Here is a 21,057-nt window from a genome sequence, read left to right as displayed (position 1 = left end):
ACTCTCTTCCCTGGGTCTTAAACTTCTTCATACCTGAACTCTTCCCGTATCGAATTTCTAAAATGTGTGCCCTTTCTCTCAGCCCCTCGCTGCTCCTCCTGGTCCAGCCTCTTTCTACACCACACCTTCTCTGATCACCACACATTCATTCTCTGCCTGAAGCTGTGGCAGGACCACCGATATCCTCCAACAACTTAAGAAAAAAAGTGGGAAAAACTTTCTTCAAACAACCAAGCCAATTCTGCACAGAAGCTCCAACAAACCAGACACTAGCAGAGATGCCCCTGGAGGCAAGGATGGGGCTTGAGGATTCTCCGTCCAGGGGGCCAGGCCTCAGCGAGAAACCTCACAAACAGTCCGAAAATTCCTGGGATGCAAACTAAAACCAGAAGTCCTTAAGAGGACCCTTGCAAGTCCCTCGCCACCCGGCCCTTCTCCACAGGTCGTCTCCACCTCCTGGCGCTCTCCCCACCATCCCACAGCACCCCTGCTTCTCCACACCCCCCCAGTGCCTCCCCTCCGTGCCCAGCAGAGAAAGTCTTGCTCCAGCACTCACCACACATCCACACACTTGCACAAAACGGTTCCACTCCCAGTCCCAAGACATGCAGCAGGCTAACTGTCCACAGTGACCCAGGCCCTCCCTTCCACATCTCAGTATCCTCACTTCTGCCCGAACATCTTCTAACCTTGACTCCTGGGGCCTCCATCTCTTGCAACAAACTCAGCCCAACAAAGTAACTGTTCTTTTACTCCCACCTCTTTGACATCTGTATTATCCTCCCAGCTTCTGCGACTGCTAAGGTTCTGACAGCCACAGTCTGAGAGCTCTCCTGCTTTTTGACAGTGAATGAAATCCTGATAATAACTGTCTTCGCTTCCCGTCTCTATTAATGACGACAGGTTAAATGGGGCAGCCAACTGAATGCTACCGACAGCTTTAAATGGCAACACATTAAAGCAAAAGGTGCAAGGTCAGCCTTTTATAGCTGTTGCATTTAACAAGGTTAAAATCTAATCTTCTGCTTTGAAAAGTCAGGAAGTTCAATTTATCAACTCAGCAAGGAATGATCGGGTTCTGGGGCAGTCACATTAATGAAATTCACAAAAGACTGACTCATCCTACAGAACACCAATTGTCATGGACTGAACCACGTCCCCACAGAATTCACTATGCTGAAGCCCTAACCCTCAATGTGACTGCATTTGCAGATGAAACTTTTAGGGAGGCGGTTAGCGTAAATGTGGGGTCCCCATCAATAAGAGTGGTGGTGGCCTTACAAGAAGAGAAAGAGACACCAGCGAGGTCCCCAGCAACCCCACACACTGACACGGAGATGAGACCATGGGATGACACAGAGAGAAGCAGCCCTCTGCAGGCTGTGGAGAGAGGCCTCACTGGAAACCAGCCCTGACAGCACCTTGATCTTGGACTTCCAACCTCCAGGCTACAATAACATTAATTTCCCCAGTCTTTAGTATTTTGTTATGGCAGCCCAAGCACAGTAAGACACTCATTTATGAATTCAAAATGAGGACACAGCAGACCAATCACGCCTGTCATCACGATAACCCATTCACGGCAGCGCGTTCACATCTAGAAAATCACATTCATGGCCGGTTTTTCAGCAAGCAAGGAACTGGAATGAGGTTACTTAAATGTTCCCAAAGAATCTGGAGTCCACTTTCTAGTGATGTGAATACCCACATTCACCAAACACCGCTTTAGCCCTCCCCTGAATAAACACGAATCAAGCACCTTCTCTCCAGCCGTTTTTTCCCTCTCCAAGTTCCTCACTCTTCACAGAGCCTGTTATCACAACATCATAGCCCCCTAAAAACTTACGATTTCTAAAATCACAACTTATGAGAGCTACATGTAGAAAACAGAATTTCACTTACTCTTGATGAATACATCAAACTGTTTCCAAATAATAACCTGAAATATAGATAGTTCCAGAGAATTCTATCCTTTGTTGTTGTTTTTTTTGTTTTTTTTTTTGAGACGGAGTTTCACTCTTGTCACCCAGGCTGGAGTGCAGTGGCACAATCCCGGCTCACTGCAACCTCTACCCACCGGGTTCAAGTGATTCTCCACCTCAGCCTCCCGAGTAGCTGGGATTACAGGTGTCCGCCACCATACCCAGCTAATTTTTGTATTTTTGGTAGAGATGGGGTTTCCACCATGTTGGCCAGGCTGGTTTTGAACTCCTGACCTCAGGTGATCCACCCGGCTCAGCCTCCCAAAGTGCCAGGATTACAGGCGTGAGCCACCACGCCCAGCCGAGAATCCCATCCTTTAACAACTGACTAACCTTGGGAAGACTCCTACAGGAAATAGAGAGTGAGTAGAACACACCCCATGCCAAACTGCAAGGACACTTCTGTTAAACTTATTCTCTACTGATTAAAACTTAAACAAAAATAGAACACTACTGAACACAATAAAAACAGTCACCAGGCCTATCATTTCTACCAAAAAAAAAAAAAAAAAATCTTTCAATAGAGTGAATAGTGTAGTACAAGAGATATTCAGTGTATTGAGTTACTAAGCTAACAGATTGTATGTACTTAAAATTACAAATTAACCTTAACGACCAGATACACTTTTTCTAGGCAGTTCAGGCATTTATAATTGAATAAACGGACCCTGCTGACCACCCAAGCTGAGATTCCAATGACAGTGACAAGGGCTTTATCAGAATGGAACAAAAGGACTAGAAAGTTGTGGGTAACCAGAACGGTCTTCTAAAAGAAGATGGTAAGTACATAGGTACATTAATATGCCTTGAAAAACAGAATCAGAACACTTAGAACAATTCTGAGAAACACAAACCTTTATAAACCCAAGGATAGAGCTTTACTTACATGAAGGAATAATGAACTGGGGCTCAGTGTTGCCTGCGTAGCCAAGCTTGGTATACCTAAAAGCACAAAGTCATCAACACATGTTTAGATAATAATACTCTCGTCTATATTGGATTAATGTCTTTCATTATAAGCTCTCCAAGTCCTAAAATATCAAGCCTCAGAATAGTCCTTGAAATTAAAAAAGAAAAAACTTGTGATCAGTGAGAATCAAACACTAATTTCAAAGAAAGCAGTTTTGCAAAAACTTAAAATATTATGCTTGTTTCTGGTAGAAAAAAAAGACATATATACTAACATATAAATTACATTTATGCATCCCTAATAACTTTAAAAGTGCTTTTACACTCTATCTTTACAGAAACCCTGTGAAGAAAGTAGAAATTATCCCTGTTTTGCAAATGAGAAAAGGGAGGTGCTGAGAAGTTGATTAAACTGCCCACACTAGTGAACTGCAGAAAAAGAACTCCAATCTACATATGCAGGCTAATTCCAACGCTGGCTCTCTAAGAAGTATACTTACTTCCTAGAACTTTTATACAAACTTCCTGAACTTTGTGGGGTGGGGGGCGGCGGTTAGAAAATGATTATATAATTTTCTTAAAATGTCATGGCATATGTCTAAGAAACAGCTACTGCCGTCTCCTGAGAATCATCTGACAAGAGCATCTCTTTATCATCTCATTTCAGAAGGAGCCCATTTTCTGTCAAGACACTGCATGATAGATTCCAAAAGTCTTAACTAAAACAAATGCCAAAATACTACTATCTGTTCCAAAAGCATTTGCTAATCTCCTAAATATAAAAGGGGGGGTGGTGAAAAAAAAAAAAAAAACACCACTCAGAACCATCTGCTGGAAATAAAGTTGAAAAGCGGTAAGTAAATTGAGAAGACTCATCAGCGCTTCCCTTCTTATTAGGATTACTCTAATCAACAGTAACGTCTGGACAACCAAGCCGTCTGTAATAATGCTAGCTAATACTAGCAGTGTTGAAACTAACTTGATTCATTCATTCTACTTAAAAATTATTTCAAGATGCTTGATATTAAATTTTTGATCTGGTAATACTTCCAAATTCTAATAAATTAATTTTACAATTTTTAAATATATTTTACCATATGCTAATTTTACTATTTTTGAACACACAGTGAATGGATAAGAGACCGAAAAAAAAAAAAAAAAAAAAACAAGTTAGTTCCCCTCAAATCACATACGACTGCTGAACTTCCCCAGGATCTGAGGTCTTCAAGCCACAGGAGCCAGGGCAATGCCAAGTCCTGAGACTCCTCAGGCCCTACAAGGAGCTTCTGGAGGTAAGACCATGTGAAGCTCTCTCCAGTTCCACAACTCAAGAGCCGGAAACAGAGTACGAGGCCAAGCGGACCCACAACTCCACTCCAGGGTTCCACCTACAAGGTGGAGTTCAGAGCCAACCGAGAGCCAACCCAGAATGGAGGCAACAGAGCCTGACCTTTAGAATTCCTGATCCTTCCCAATTTTAACATCTGGAATTCTATTCCAGAAAATACATATAAATAAATGAATTACTAACCCAAGGCTAAAGAAGCCTACAGAATCCAACAAGCAGACCAGAAATCACTAAAATTGTCAAATCTGTGTCTTTAACAAGCTACATCAGCTACTTCCCACAAAAATGATGCACCTTATGCTTAAATAAATCCAACTTCCCACACTGTTAGACTATGAGTTCCACACGCTGCCCAGAACAGGGTCCTTTCTCATAGTTCTATCTACACCCCCAGCACAGTGCCTGGCACATGGCAAATACTCCAGAAATAACTGCTCAATGTATTCTCACCAGTTATAAAAAAGGTAATCATCGTCAGACTGCTAGGGGAAGGACCAATATTTTTTGCAAGAGGGATGCTGAAAGTCAGAAAAAGAATCTGATGGAACCAGAAAAAAAATCACATCTCCTATAATTTCCTACTTAAACAGAAGCAGTGGCCTATGCGTAATGGGTTTCAGAAAAAAAAAAAAAAAAAAACACTGAAACTAATATGGTAAAATGTTAACATTTATTAAAATTAGGTGCTAAGTTTGAGGCTGTTATATCATCTTCATATTCTGCACTTTGGCACCATACTGAGTTCAAATCCCAGCCCCACTATTTGCCAAATGTGTATCTTTGGGCAAGCTACTTTACCTATCTGTATGTCAGTTACTGTAAAATGGGGATAACAGACTGAGGCAAGAGGACCCCTTAAGCCCAGGAGTTCGAGGTTGCAGTGAACTATGACTGCACCACTGCCCTCTAGCCTGGGTGACAGCGAGACCCTGTCTCAAAAAAAAAAAAAAATCTGAAAAGTTAAAAAAAAAAAAAAAAACAAGCCATGTGTTCTGTGTCCCAAGTGATGGCATTCATTCTTTCCACTGTACACCATGGACAGTTTAATTTGTATAGTGGTGAGAATGAAATGTATGAAACAAATGGTAGATCTAGTAGATACCTGATAGGCCTTCAACAACTATGGCTCATTTCCATCTCAAAGTTTTGTACCCTGAAATCGTAACTATGACCCACAGCAGGAAAATGTCAGACTACAAAAACAGACTTGAGCGCTGTTAGGCCCACAGCTCTAAAATTCAACTAAGCAGCTGCTGGAACGTTCAGATTCTGGAGCCACATCATTCTTTTAGACAGTATCATCTTGGAAGGAGGCCTCTGTGTCAGAGTCACACAGGTACCTTAAGTATCAATGACATGAAACCAATGATGGTTTTCATGACTGAGGAAATTAATTTTTTTTTTCAGATGGAGTTTTGCTCTTTTGCCCAGGCTGCAGTGTGGTGTGGTGTGATCTTGGCTCACTGCAACCTCCGCCTTCCTGTTTCAAGCGATTCTCCTGCCTCAGCCTCCTGAGCAGCTGGAATTACAGGCACCTGCCACCATGCCTGGCTAATTTTTGATGGGGTTTCACCATGTTGGCCAGGCTGGTCTCAAACTCCTGACCTTGTGATTCGCCTGCCTCGGCCTCCCAAAGAGCTGGTATTACAGGCGTGAGCCACCATGCCTGGCCCTAATATTCTCATGTGCTAACAACTTACTATAAGATCCTTACCCTCCTATCAGAACTGAAGTTATTTTAAAAAACACTGGCAAAAGCACAAATTATTCAGATCACTTTATCCTAATGTAATATCTTTCCATTTTTCCTGGACTCTTCCTTATATATTAATAGTATCAAATATACTTGAAGTTTTGTTACTTTGAATAATCATAACGTAACAAACATCAAACAAAATTTAAGAGACATTCAAATTTAAAATTTTAATAAAATCTGCACCGACACAGCCTCATCCATCCCAAACTTCAATGACAATCTATTATATAATTCAGTAGATGTCATCTAAAAAGTACGCATCCTCAAATTCTTTCCCAGGAGAATTCAATGCTAGACTGGCCTGTCCCATGATAACATCACCGTTCAACGCCATGAAGAGCAGGACCAAAAAAGCAACAGCAAAACACAGTTCTTAAATATGGCAAGTGCTCAAGACACCATTTACCAAAAAAAGAAACGTCCCTATTTCAACCAATTTACTAGCTAGAAACAATGTAGCAGGCACTGTACTAATCACTGAGCCGCACTCAGACTGAGGATAGGGAGGCGGGTGGACATGGTCCAGGTCCTCAAAGTGTTCCTCAGAATGTTTACCTATCGGATACAGGACTTCAGATTGAGTTTTCCAGTTGTATCATGGCTTACTTTACCTGGAAGGCAAGTTTAAGATCTCGGTAGGCATCAAGAAAGAATAAGCCACATGTGGCTGACCAGATCACCTGGGGAACTCCTGAAAGAGATTCCCAGAGGTTGTGCAAGATTCAGTAAATGGGAATCTCCAGAGAAGGCTGGACATCTGTGTTCTTAATACCCCTCCCTCACCCGCATGGTTCTGGTGGTCAACCAGCCTAGAACTCACTGACCTCAACTATGTCACATGAAGTCACCTTTAGCATTTTTATATAATGCAAGCTCCCCAACCTCACTGTCACATTCTACCAAAACCTCCTTCCCCCCACATTTAGCAAGATGTATCTGTAATACTGAAGTTTAATACTGGTCAGAAGTTCAGAAGAAAGAACCCATATGTCCTTTATTTATTTATTTATTTATTTTATTTATTTATTTTCGGAGACACAGTCTCACTCTGTCACCCAGACTGGAGTACAGTGGTGTGATCACAGGTCACTGCAGCCTCAACCTCCTGGGCTCAAGTGATCCTCCCACTTCAGTCTCCCAAGTAGCTGGGACCACAGGCACATGCCATCACACTCGGGTAAGTTTTTTTTATTTTTTGTAGAGGGGGGTCTTCCTATGTTGCCCAGATTGGTCTCAAACTCTTGGGCTCAAGGGATTCTCCCACCGTGGCCTCCCAAAGTGCTAGGATTATAGGTGTGAGCCACAGAGCCCAGCTACCAAATGCAGCAATTTTGTCTTATTATTTAAAACACTGTGTGTATAGGTACTCTATGAAAAAAAACGTAGGAAATGCTTTTCAACTCAAACTATGCAATTAAGAAGTAGTGAAAAAAGGCCGGGCGTGGTGGCTCACACCTGTAATCCCAGCACTTTGGGAGGGTGAGGCACTGGATCACCTGAGCTCAGGAGTTCAAGACCACCCTGGGCAACATGGTAAAACCCTATCTCAACACTAAAATACAAAAAATTAGCTGGGCATGGTGGCACGTGCCTGTAGTCCCAACTACTCAGGAGGCTGAGGCACAAGAATCGCTTGAGCCCTGGCATCACTGCACTCCAACCTGGGCAACAGAGTGAGACTCTATCTCAAAAAAAAAAAAAAAAAACAGAAGTAGTAAAAAAAAAAATCTAGGCTCAATCTAGGAAAGTAAAGAAAGTAAAAAACTTAAGCTAAAAAGGGAGAGATTCCTTAGGAAGAGATAATGGGGGAAAAAAAATCTCAAACCAAAATAAAATGAAACACTTAAGAATCCTTATTGAAGCCAGAATTAAGCCAAGGAGATCTACTATCATTGTTTAGGAAGAACTAGGTATTACAAATCAAAAAGAACGGAGTAAAGGAAAAGATTGTGGGAAGAAGGAGATTAAAATTCAACTTTTTTCTTTTTTTTTTTTTTTTGAGACGGAGTCTTGCTCTGTCACCAGGCGTGCAGTGGCACAATCTCGGCTCACTGCAACCTCTACCTCCCAAGTTTGAGTGATTCTCCTGCCTCAGCCTCCCGAGTAGCTGGGACTATAGGCGTGCACCACCATGCCCAGCTAATTTTTGTATTTTTAGTAAAAACGGGGTTTCACCATGTTGGCCAGGCTGGTCTTGAACTCCTGGCCTCAGGCAATCCACCTCGGCCTCCCAAAGTGCTGGGATTACAGGCGTGAACCACCGTGCCCGCCAAATTTCATTCTTTATAGATGATAACTGCATACCTGGAATAACTAAGGAAATTAAGTGAAAAACTAAAAGCAATAAAAAAATTCAAAAAGATGACCAGTTACTAAATGAAGAGACAAAAATCAACAACTTCCCTATCTAACAATAAGAACATATAATGGATGAAAACATCCCACTCAGAATGGCAACAGCGACAGAACATTACCCTTAAGAATAAACTGCATAACTACATGAATAAGCTATTACTCCTGCCCTTAAAAACAACATTGCTCTTTAAATAAACTATACACAAGCAGACAAAGGGAGACATACCTTAATCTTACACAGGAAGAGTCCTTTCTTTTTTTATATTTTTCTGGTCAATTGGTTCAGGATGAGGAAGAGTCAGTACTTGTAAAAATATTGAATATTACTAAATCTACCTACAAATTTAATGCAAAGCCACTCAAAACTGGTGCCAATACTGAAGGTGGTGGTAAATTATACACAGGTGATAGTAAAGGGTTAAAGAGCCACGATAAAAGGTCGCACTATCAAAAATTTTAATGCATATACCCACCTTATTAGCCAAATAGTGCCTTTCTAGGAACTTACCTAACATAAGTATTTTTACATGTATGCAAAGATAGACACACACAAAAATGTTCGGGGAAGCAATATAATAGCAAAACAAACACCAGAACCTGGAAACACTCAAAATACAGGATATATTAAATTATATTATATTACATCCATTCAATAATATTCTATACAACCATCAAAAATGAAGATGTATAGTTACTGCCATAAACAGATGTATAATATAGCTTGAAAGTGCTTGAAAATATTATATATTTATAATGTGAGGCCAGCTTAATAGGGCCACAATGCTAGGTTCAAATCCCAGCACCCGCTATGTGATTTCAGGCAAGTAAATTAATCCCTTCATTCCTTGGTTTCTTCATCTCTAAAATGTGGGTAATAATCCCTACCTCAGTGTTAAATGTTGCCATTTTGGATAATATTTCCTAATTCAAAAGAAGTAGGATTTCATCATGCAGTGATTTATTTACTTACTACTGAATATTATTTTTCTGTATACTAGTGATCTCTATTTCTCCCATGAATTCTCCTTAGATTACCTTTCTACTGGAGTTTTAGTGCTTCTCATCAATTCGTGTGAATGCTTATATACTGAGGATATTTGTGCTTGCTCACAAACACTGCTAATTTTTCCCAGCTTGTTGTTTACCTTGCTATACATTTTCTGAAATATAAATATTTAAACAGTCTAGGTGATCAAACCTACCAATTATTTTCCTGAATAATTTCCTTCCTGTTTCTACACTGAAAGTCCCTCTACATGCTAAAATTTCATATCGTTTCTCTTCCACATATATATATATATATTATCCCAAATGGGAAGAACTACACTAATCCAATTTTCCCAAACACATGTATATAAGCATTTAAGACCATCACCTTTACATTAAAAGCCCTTGGTTTTTTTAACACTACCTTCCAAAAGTTAGCATGATGGAGGTAGGCACTACTCTCAAAAACACATAAACTATACTTACAGATTGCCAGCCATGTTCTCAAACTCATCCCACCTTCCACGGGTCCCTTAACTTTTCTGAGACCTTTTCTCATACAGAAATCAGGAAAGACAGAAGAGGAAACCATGGAAGCAGACCCAGTCAACAGCTGCATAAAGCACTACCAATAGTTACACCTCTGCCTTTTAAACAAAGAATATGTTATAGGTCAAAATTCAAAGCAATATAAAAAGGTATCCCTTAAGAAGTCTTACTCTACTCCATTTCTGCCTTCTACCCACCTTCTATTCCTGTGTATGTTTCCAATGCTTCTCTCTGTAGATAAGATATATCATTATTTGTCCCAAACTTTTTTTTAATTTTTTTTTTGAGATGGAGTTTCGCTCTTGTTGCCCAGGCTGGAGTGCAATGGTACGATCTCGGCTCACCACAACCTCCGCCTCCTGGGTTCAAGCAATTCTCCTGCCTCAGCCTCCCAAGTAGCTGGGACTACAGGCATGTGCCACCATGCCCAGCTAATTTTGTATTTTTAGTAGAGACAGGGTTTCTCCATGTTGGTCAGGCGATCTCGAACTCCTGACCTCAGGTGATCCGCCCGCCTCAGCCTCCCAAAGTGCTGGGATTACAGGCTGAGCCACCACGCCCAGCCTGCCCCAAACATTTTAAACAGCCCTTGCACAAAGACTCTTTCACTTTACTTGTTAGATGCGCCTATCTTTCAACAGCAGTAATATGTAGACTTTTCAGTTCTACAAAGTCAGGAGAATTAACCTATTGTTGACTCAACATATTTATATATAACTGAAACTCCTCTTCCAAACATGTGTCATAAGCAGAAGGTAATGACCCTAAGGTCAATTAATTTGTGTTTGAAAGTAGAACTGTTACATCTTAAAACAGTGCTTTACATTTTTTTTTTTTTTTTTTTTTTTTTTTTTTTTGAGACAGGGTCTCACTCTGTCACCCAGGCTGGAGTGCAGTGGTGCAATCATGGCTCATTGCAGCCCTGACCTCCTGGCCTCAAGCAATCATCTGCCTCAACGTTCTGAGTGGCCGAGACTATAGGTGCACGACACCAAGCCTGGCTAGTGTTCTCAAACTGTGTCCTGTGAGAAGTTCTTTTGATTGAGACCCCTGGTGAGGTCCAGTCTCAAACCCCAAACTTCAATCAGAATAGCTCTACTCCCTCCTAAGATTTTTCACAGTTTAAATATGGTTTTGATAAAAGTAAAATTGTTCCCAGATCCTAATGATAGTTTTAAAACAATGTACAATCTCCATATCGTGCAATGTAAATTACATGACCTATTTTTTTAATGTTCCTTGGGTTGTTGCATAGAAAAGCATAGTCTCTATAGCACGAAGAATTCAATATATAAAGTTAAACTTAAATGTTTTATCCAAATCCAGTATCTTTGCCTGTGCTTAAATTTTCTATTTCTCCTTCTGAGTACTTTTTTCTTCCTCTATGTTATTTCGTATATACAAGATCATAAAGCATACTGCCCTTCTGTGGATTCTGAACATTATTATAAGGTAAACTCTGACTTCCAGTTAAAATGTTTCAAAAGTGTTTTAACTGTTTAAATGGTGGACTAAACATATTATCTAACTTCACTCTTTCCCAAAGCCCCACTAAAACCAAGGCAAAAACAATTTTTAGCAATTATTTTAAAAATAAAAAAAAAAAAATTTAGGCCAGGCGCATCATCGGCTCACTCCTGTAATCCCAACACTTTGGGAGGCCAAGGTGGGCGGATCACCTGAGGTCAGGAGTTCGAGACCAGACGGGCCAACAGGGAGAAATCCCATCTCTACTAAAAATACAAAACCAGTCGGGCATGGTGGCGCATGCCTGTAATCCCAGCTACTCTGGAGGCTGAGACAGGAGAATCGCTTGAACCCAGGAGGCGGAGGCTGCAGTGAGTTGAGATCACGCCATTGCATTCTAGCCTGGGCAACGAGCAAAACTCCGTCTCAAAAGAAAAATAAATTTAAAACAATATTAAACCTTGAGAATGTGGAGAAAAGAAAAGGTGACAACAGCAAGACTTTGGTCCTGGAAAGTTGAGGACCCATCGTACCTGACTTTAGAGATATAAGAAAGCCAGCAGTGGCAAGAGGTGAGAACCAGCTCAACATACACCCTAGATTCTTAAAGGCTCTGGAACTGATTGGTGTCCAGGTACCTGTGGGACTGGAACTGGAGGACTTAGGAGCAAGTGTGGACAGCCCAAAATATTCAGGCTATGGTGAGCCCCTCTCCTGCCCCACACTGCTGGGCACTTGCCCTTCCCTGTCTTCAGCCTTCGCTAGAAGTTTTCTGGAATGTGTAAAGCAAAGGTTCTTTGCACTTACAGTTAACTGGCAGGGTCAGAGTACAATGATAAAATCAAACATTTGTAAATAAACCAAAAAATAACAATTAAACCCTTGTTTCATTTAAAATGTTTTGCTTTGCAATCAAATAATATTCATGCTTTCTTTTATTGCGCATTTGTTTGGCTTATTTTTGAACCATTCCTTTGCTTTTTTTTTTTTTTTTGAGACAGAGTCTCGCTCTGTTGCCCAGGGTGGAGTGCAGTGTCACGATCTCCACTCACTGCAATCTCCACCTCCCGGGTTCAAGCGATTCTCCTGCCTCAGCCTCCTGAGTCGCTGGTATTACAGGAATCTACCACCATGCCCAGCTAATTTTTGTATTTTTAGTAGAGACGGGGTTTCACCATGTTGGCCAGGCTGGTCTCGAACTCTGACCTCAAGTGATCCACCCACCTTGGCCTTTCAAAGTGCTGGGATTACAGGCGTGAGCCACCCTGCCCGGCCCCTTTTACTTTCTTTTTTTTTTTTTTTTTTTTTTTTTTTTTTTGAGACGGAGTCTTGCTCTGCCACCCAGGCTGGAGTGCAGTGGCCGGCTCTCAGCTCACTGCAAGCTCCGCCTCCCGGGTTCACGCCATTCTCCTGTCTCAGCCTCCCGAGTAGCTGGGACTACAGGCGCCCACCTCGTCGCCCAGCTAGTTTTTTGTATTTTTTAGTAGAGACGGGGTTTCACCGTATTAGCCAGGATGGTCTCGATCTCCTGACCTCATGATCCGCCCGTCTCGGCCTCCCAAAGTGCTGGGATTACAGGCTTGAGCCACCGCGCCCGGCCTACTTTCTTTTTTGAATTTTTTTCCATCCTTTTACTTTCTGAATGACTGACCTATATGTAACCAACATAGTTTTCGTTTAGTACAGAAAGTGAATTTAGTTGAGTCCATGCCAGGTGAGGTCTTCTCATGTGCAACAGAAGAGTCTTACTCTTGTTTTAACTTTTGTACTATTCCTTGTTGTTGCCTGTTTCCTTTTACTCCCTAATCTATTTTATTTGCTTTTCTTCCTCTCAATTTGTACATTTCAAAGGTATACAAAGTCTGTTTTTAGTATAATAGCCTTCTCAATTTATCAATTTCAAAAAATGAAACCGTATTCCTTAACTACATATTCTGAAAGATACAACAATTAGCACAGTGCTATCTCCTGCTCCCACTCCCACTCCCCGTCCCCAGCCCAGTCGTAACCTAATCCCCCATGATATTGCTGACTTTCAGGAAATTTTGCTAGGGCATGTTATCATTGTATTGACATTTTTAAGGTTGAGTCCGTATTTATTCAATTTTTTTTTTTTTTTTTTTTCGTTCTGGCTTATTTCTCCAAGAAAGATTATTCAGTTACTGAAGCTGGTATCTTTGTACTTCAACCTCTCTATTTCTGGAGCCCTCGCTGATTCATCTTTCAGTTGGCTGGGTTATATCTGCAAGTAGACTTTTCAGTGAGGTTTCTGAATGCTATTAATTCCTGAGCTTTTGCCCATTTGTAAATGTCTTATTATGCTGCATTTTAATGACATTTCAATCCAATCACATTGTCTTCTTTCTTGCCCTAACTCCCCTACTCTTGTTTTTTTCTTTTGAGCTATAGTCTCGCTTTGTCACCCAGGCTGGAGTGCAGTGGCACAACCATAACTCACTATAACCTGGAACTCCTAGATTCACACCATCCTCCCACCTCAGCCTCCCACGTTACTGAGACTACAGGCACGCATCACCACACCCAGCTTTTTCCTTCGGGGGCCAGGGGAATAGAGACAGGGTCTTGCTACATTCCTCAGGCTGGTCTCCAACTCCTGGGCTCAAGCAATCCTCCTGCCTTGGCCTCCCAAAGTGCTGGGATTACATGCATGAGCCACTGTGCCCGCACCCCCTCAGAACATTCTTAAGCATTGCTTCATCACCTTTTGGCACATTACATTGCTGAAAACCCCAAGACTAAGGTGATTTTATTTTTTCCATTAGAGGTGGCCAGTTTGCTTTTTTCCTGCTTAAATATAGGATTCTTTCATCTTTCAGGGTTTTTTAAATTTTGTTTTGTTTTTGAGATGGAGTTTCACTCTTGTCGCCCAGGCTGGAGTGCAATGGTGCAATCTCAGCTCACTGCAACCTCCGCCTCCCAGGTTCAAGCGATTCTCCTGCCTCAGCCTCCCCAGTAGCTGGGATTACAGGTGTGCTCCACCACACCTGGCTAATTTTGTATTTTTAGTAGAGACGGGGTTTCTCCCTGTTGGTCAGGCTGGTCTGGAACTCCTGACCTCAGGTGATCCGCCCGCCTCAGCTTCCCAAAGTGCTGGGATTACAGGTGCAAGCCACCGTGCCTGGTCTATCTTTCAGGTTTTATAAATTAACCAGGATACACTTCCATTTTAATGACTCAGTGAATTTTTTCCAGTTCACAGTGAGTCCTTATATTAATATTATATGATCTTTCATTATATTCCAGGAAAACTTTGTCTTTTATTTATTAATGTTACATCTGTTCCATACACTCTGTTCTCTTCTTCAGGAACACCAGCTCTGACTACAGTAGATCCCTTCTGGACTCTTCTCCCACAGCTTCCATCTTCTCTCTAATCACCATTACCCCTTTGTTCTTTCCTACCGTGGTCTATGTAATTTCAGGAAGTTGATCCTCCATGTCAGAGATTTCAGAACCACTGGTACTACCTCATGCAACCTCCAACATGCTTTTCATTCCTGAAATGATTTCAGTTTTCTATTTCTTTCCTTATGGATGTCAGCTGACTGACCTCCATGTCCTCCTTTTAGCTTTCTTTAATCTTTTAAAATTACTTCTCTGTTCTTTTGTTTTATTGAGCTCATGTTGTCTAAATTTAAAAGCAAAGTGGTTTTATCTAAAATTCCATTCTAGCCGGGCACAGTGGCTCACACCAGTAATCGCAGCACTTTGGGAGGCTGAGGCAGGCAGATCACCTGAAGTCAGGAGCTCAAGACCAGCCTGGCCAACAAGGTGAAACCCCGCCTCTACTAAAAATATGAAAATTAGCCAGGCGTGGTAGCAGGCACCTGTAACCCTAGCTACTCGGGAGGCTGAGGCAGGAGAATGGCTTGAACCCAGGAGGCAGAGGCTGTAGTGAGCCGAGATCAAGCCATTGCACTCGAGCCTTGGGGATAGAGCGAGACTCCGTCTCAAAAAATGAAGAATAAAAAAATAAAATTCCACTCTAATTACTGAAGTACTCTTTCCAAAGTGTACTTTCTCATCTATTTTTGCTTGTTATGTTTCTTTCCTTATTTTCTGTGCACAGTCCCATGGTGGGTCCTTTCTGCTTCACACTCAGCTTCGAATGGGTGCAGGTCTCCCTGCACCTGCTTGCTCAACAACTCTTCGCCCTGCTTACAATGATACCGAATACAATGTCTTGAAATCTCTGTGTAGTCCTCTGGTTGTTTAGAAGAACTGGCTGAACAGTGAGCAATCAGAGCCTGAATTTGGGCATACTTTTCTACTAATTCTACTAAATCCTTTGTTCTGGGCATATGTCTCATTCCGAAGTTCACTGTGCAGGACAGGCAGGTTTAAGGGGAAATGCCTTATGTTAGATATTAGCAATTTCTGATCAGATATAAGCTGGTCATCCTCACAGGTTTTCTCCTTTAGTGACACAAAGTCAAAGAACATAATGATACTGTTACTACATGGTCCCTCTTTCAGCTCAGCATGCCCTGCTGTATTTTATGATGGAAAGGAGCTGCTGCCAGAATATGCTTCTTTGGCAGTGGTCCATTCATCCGTCAGCTCCTAGCTCTGCTGTAAGGACTGTGAGTGGTACTTTCAGAAACGTATGCTTAGACACCTGCAACCAGCCAAAGATGGGCAGGAATGCCACATCTCAGTATCCTCCTGCAAATGGATCCACACTTCCCTGGAAATTTCATAAAATGTGATATGAATTTTAGCTGTTTTGTTTTCTATTTTTGGTTAGTTTTGTTCATTTTTAGGAGGTTCCAGGAAGTAGTGTTACGTGAATGTGTATTTATAGCACCATATGCCCAATAAACTATTAAAGAATCTTTTAGTATGAAAAGGATATAAGACATATGGTAAAATCAATGCTACAGAGAACTTTTCTTAAATGAAGCTTTTATGGCAGTTGTAAGGGAAAAAGTATAGTAATTTATGGCTCTGTCCTCTGTCAATACAGGTCCAATGCAACATGAAAAGAATGCACATAAAATATAATAAACTTGTTGACTGCTAATAATTTTTATTAATTAGATGGCTTTTTTTGCAAATCAGATGGTGAAAAGGAGAAGCGGGAGGGGAAGAAGAGATGCAAGCTAATTTCATGATTACTCACAGCTGGGAGCCAACAGAAACCAGCCACAAATAAAAGGACTATATATAATGATAACCATTAGACAAAAATACAGTCTGCCCTAAAGTGCACCAAAAAAGATATAATATAAATCAAACAAAATGGACTATATGGCAAAAGATTATGTTTAAATACGTATATATGTAAATATTGCAAAACTAAGGCCAAATATATCAATCATATCAATACATATAAATATGCTTAAATCACCTATCTATGAGTATAAATGAGCTTAAGTCATCCAATAAAAGGCAACATTTTCACACTGACTAAAAAGCAAAATCAAACAATATTTTGGGTACAAACAATTCAGAAAGAATAATAAAAGGATGGACAAACATCAGATAAACACAAGGAGAAGCAAGCAGGGATCACACATCTTGATATCTGACAAAGCAGAACTCAGCTGACACAACAATTAGAAGGCTACTTAATATGCTAAATCAACAACTCTAGTGAAGAAACAAGTTATTTCCATCTACACAACCAACATGCCAGCAACAACTTTCATAAAGCAGGACCCACAGAAAATGCAAGGAGACCTTAATAGGAGACTAATAACAGGAGGCCTTAGTACGCCATTCTCAGTCCAAGACAGACTAGGTACACACACACACACACACACACATACACACACACACACACACACAAAGTGAGTTCAGGTGCAGTGGCTCATGTCTGTAATCCCAGCACTTTGGGAGGCAGAGGTGGGTGGATCACCTGAGGTCAGGAGTTCGAGACCAGCCTGGCCAACATGGAGAAACCCTGTCTGTACTAAAAATACAAAAATTAGAGGCATGGTGGCGGGTGCCTGTAATCCCAGCTACTGAGGAGGCTGAGGCAAATAACTACCTGAACCCAGGAGGTAGAGGCTGGAGTGAGCCGAGATGGCGCCACTGCACTCCAGCCTGGGTGACAGGGTGACAGAGGGAGACTCGGTCTCAGCTAAAAAAAAAAAAAAAAAAACCTGAAACCCTAAATAACATCATTAATAAGATAGTTCATATAGCTACATTAAACTCAGAACTTACAAAGATTATATCTCCTAGTCAGGCACAGTGGCTCATGCCTATAATCCCAGCACTTTGGGAGGTCGAGGCGGGTGGATCACCTGAGGTCTGAAATTCGAGACCAGCCTAGCCAACATAGTGAAATCCCGTTTCTACTAAATATAAAAAATGAGCTGGGCATGATGGCGGGCGCCTATAATCGCAGCTACTTGAGAGGCAGAGGCAAAAGAATCACTTGAATCTAGGAGGTGGAGGTTGCAGTGAGCCGAGATTGCTCCACTGCACTCCAGCCTGGGCGACAAGAGTGAAACTCTGACTCAAAAAAAAGAATACAAAGAACATTCACAAACCCTCTTCGACCACAATAAATGGGGAAAAACAAAACAAAACAGACTATCCCGCTAAAATCAGGGATAAAATAATAATGCCCACTAACTCCACTCTAATTTAAATTAACATTGTTTTGGAGGTACTGGCCCCTGCACTATGTCAATAAAAAAGCAGTTAGAGTCCCTAAAAATGGAAAGGAAGAGGTAAAACAATCTCTTTTGCCATTGTCAGGTTTTGGTTTTGGTTTTTGAGACGGAGGCTGGCTCTGTTGGCCAGGCTGGAGTACAGTGGCTCAATCTTAGCTCACTGCAACCTCTGCCTTCCAGGTTCAAATGATTTTCCTGCCTCAGCCTCCCAAGTAGTTGGGATTACAGGCGTGTGCCACCAAACCCAGCTGAAATTTTTGTATTTTTAGAAAAGACAGGGTTTTGCCACGTTGGCCAAGCTAGTCTCGAATTCCTGGCCTCACGTGATCTGCCCGCCTTGGCCTCCTAAAGTGCTTGCAATTACAGGTGTAAGCCACTGCGCCGGGCCCAATGACAAGTTTTTATACCTGAAAATCCCTAGGGATCAAGGGAAACATTCATACAAATAACCTGAGTAGTCTGTAAAGCAGCAGGTTATAAAATGAATAACTACCATGAAAAATCACCATGCAATCTAGAAATCAAAAAACTGTCTTCATATATTCAAGAAAAACAGAGAATAAAATGAAAGAGAAGGCACCATTTATGACAGCAAAAAAAAAAAATCAAATACATAGATATAAAGTTAACAAGAAATCTATCTGCGGAAACACCACAGTATTCCTAAAAGACACAAAATAGACTTGAACTAATGGAGAGATAAACCATGTTCTTTGATAGGAAGACTCAGTGTTATAAAGATGATGATGCTCATTAAATTAATTTTTAAGTTTAATACAATCCCAATAAAAATGCCATCAGGCTTTCTCTCCTGGAACTAGAGAAGCTGATTATAAAGATCACTTGGAGGAACAACAAGCAAAAATACATGGGAAAGCTCTAAAAAAGAATTAGATGGGCAGGGGAAGCTGGAACCATTAGAAATGAAATTATTCTAAATAGCCTAATTAAAACTGTGTGGTGCCGCTATTATGAACAGACCAGTAGACTAATACAACGCAATACAAAATCAGAAAGAAACACAATTGCATAGACAAATGTAGCACATGATAAAGGCAGCATCTCCAATCGTTGGGTTTTTTCCATAAATTATGTTGAGATAAACAGGGCAGCCATAGCCACACACACACAAGTGGATCCAACTGGGTTCATTTTTCATACCTTATCTCAGGATAAATTCCAAATGAATTAGAGATTTAAATGAAAAAAATGAAACCATTAAAAAAAAAAAAAAAAACTACCAGCTGGGCACAGTGGCTTACATCTGTAATCCCAGTACTTTGGGAGGCCAAGGTGGGTGGATCACCTGAGGTCAGGAGTTTGAGATCAGCCTGACCAACATGGTGAAACCCCCATCTCTACTAAAAATACAAAAATTAGCCCGATGTGGTGGCATGCACCTGTAGTCCCAGCTACTCGGGAGGCTGCAGCAAGAGAATTGCTTGAACCCGGGAGGTGGAGGCTGCAGTGAGTGGAGACTGTGCCACCGCACTCTAGTGTGGGCAACAGAGTGAGACTGTCTCAAGAAAAAAGAAAAAGAAAAAATAAACCATCACATAATCTGGGAATGAAAACAACCTTTCTTAACTATGACTCAAAATCTAGAAACAATAAAGAAAAGATTAATAAATCCGACTGCTAAAGGAAACAAACTTTGCATGGTAAAAGACAAATAATAAATAGGGGAAAGATATTTGCAACGTATATCATTAAGGGTTAATATTCCCTGTGTGCAAAAGAAAGTTAATGGGCCTGAGACTGCAGTCTCTTAGAAAGTCCTGCTTGGAGGAATGGCCTTTAATTGGCATCTAGGATCTTGGAGTTGGGGGGGTTCCTATCATTCCCTAAATGCTAAAAGTAGTTCACTGCGCCTAGAGTGGCAAACAATGTGGTTTATGCCAATGCCTTGCTTTCCTTCTGGGACTCTGGAATTCTGGCACGTGCTATGCACAGGGTGCCTCCATGACAAGCCCCCAGTGAAAATCTTGGGCCCTGAGTCTCTGAGGAGCTTCCCTGGTACAGAGTATTGCACACATGTTGTCACAGCCTGATGTTGGAGGTAAAGATTAAGTGCATCCTGCGTGGCTGCACTGGGTGAGGACTCGGGAAGCTCGCCCCAGTTTCCTCTAGGCTCCACCCCACGTCTCTTCCCTTGGCTGATTTGCTTTGTACATTTTCACTGTAGTCCTGATTCCTCCTAGCAAATCACTGGAACTGGGAGTGGTCTGCAGAACCCAAAAGACTCTAATACATGAAGAGCTTCTAAAAATAAAGAAGCAAAAGACCAAAACCCCAGAGAAAAGCTAGAGAAATGAAGAGACAGAAAAAATAAACCCAAGGATTATTATAATCATGAAAGTGGGTTGTTAAAATATGAAGTACAGCCCTCTCTCATGCTCACAATCTTACGTGCTCTTACCCTTCCATCTTCCGCCATGGGATGACACAGCACGCAGGGCCTCATCAGATGCTGGCACCATGCTCTGAGACTCTGCAGCCTCCAGAACTGTGAGGCAAATAAACTTTTTTTTTTCTTTTTTCAAGGTGTGCACTTTTACTGAACTGGTCTCAAGTCAGTGTACAGGTATGCCCTGGCTGCCTCCACACTACTACCCACTCCCAGGGAGACCAAAAGCCTTCATACATCTCAAGTTGGGGACAAAAATGGGGACCATGATGGCTGATTATTCAAAATAAAACAAAAAGTATTCAGGTGAAGATTTTTTAAATTTTGCATTATATAATGTACACGAAAGCAATCCTGTCACCTCCCCTTTGTGGACTCAGGAGAGAACTGGGCCATTCTCTCGACAGAGAAGTGGGGTAGCTTTTGGGAGGGCAAGGGACTTCCTGTAACAATGTATCTCGCAATATTTGCAATGGCTATTTAAAAAAAAAAAAAAAAGCCAGGTGCTCACGGCTGTAATCCCAGCTTTTTGGGAGGCCAAAGCAGGCAGATCACCTGAGGTCGAGAGTTCGAGACCAGCCTGACCAACATGAAGAAACCCCATCTCTATTAAAAATACAAAATTAGTTGGGCATAGTGGTGCATGTCCG

At 41.4% G+C, this 21,057-nt stretch overlaps 1 protein-coding gene across 7 annotated transcripts in view; it reads right to left on the bottom strand.

Annotated features, from left to right (window-relative positions):
• ACTR3B (actin related protein 3B) overlaps positions 1–21,057 on the bottom strand; it is a 99,693-nt gene that overhangs the window by 73,140 nt on the left and 5,496 nt on the right. For 3 of the 7 annotated variants that reach the window (XM_030933029.1, XM_030933030.1, XM_010384059.2), the window contains exon 2: positions 2,869–2,924. The exons of the other annotated variants lie outside the window; for them this stretch is intronic. In XM_030933029.1, coding sequence (XP_030788889.1) covers positions 2,869–2,924 — 56 coding nt within the window. The remainder of the gene's footprint in view (positions 1–2,868; positions 2,925–21,057) is intronic. 7 annotated transcript variants of the gene reach the window in all.

Source organism: Rhinopithecus roxellana, chromosome 6, assembly GCF_007565055.1.
Source record: "Rhinopithecus roxellana isolate Shanxi Qingling chromosome 6, ASM756505v1, whole genome shotgun sequence".
Taxonomy (NCBI): domain Eukaryota; kingdom Metazoa; phylum Chordata; class Mammalia; order Primates; family Cercopithecidae; genus Rhinopithecus; species Rhinopithecus roxellana.
The sequence above is the reverse complement of the archived record's forward strand: the minus strand, read 5'-3'. Positions and strand labels throughout refer to the sequence as shown.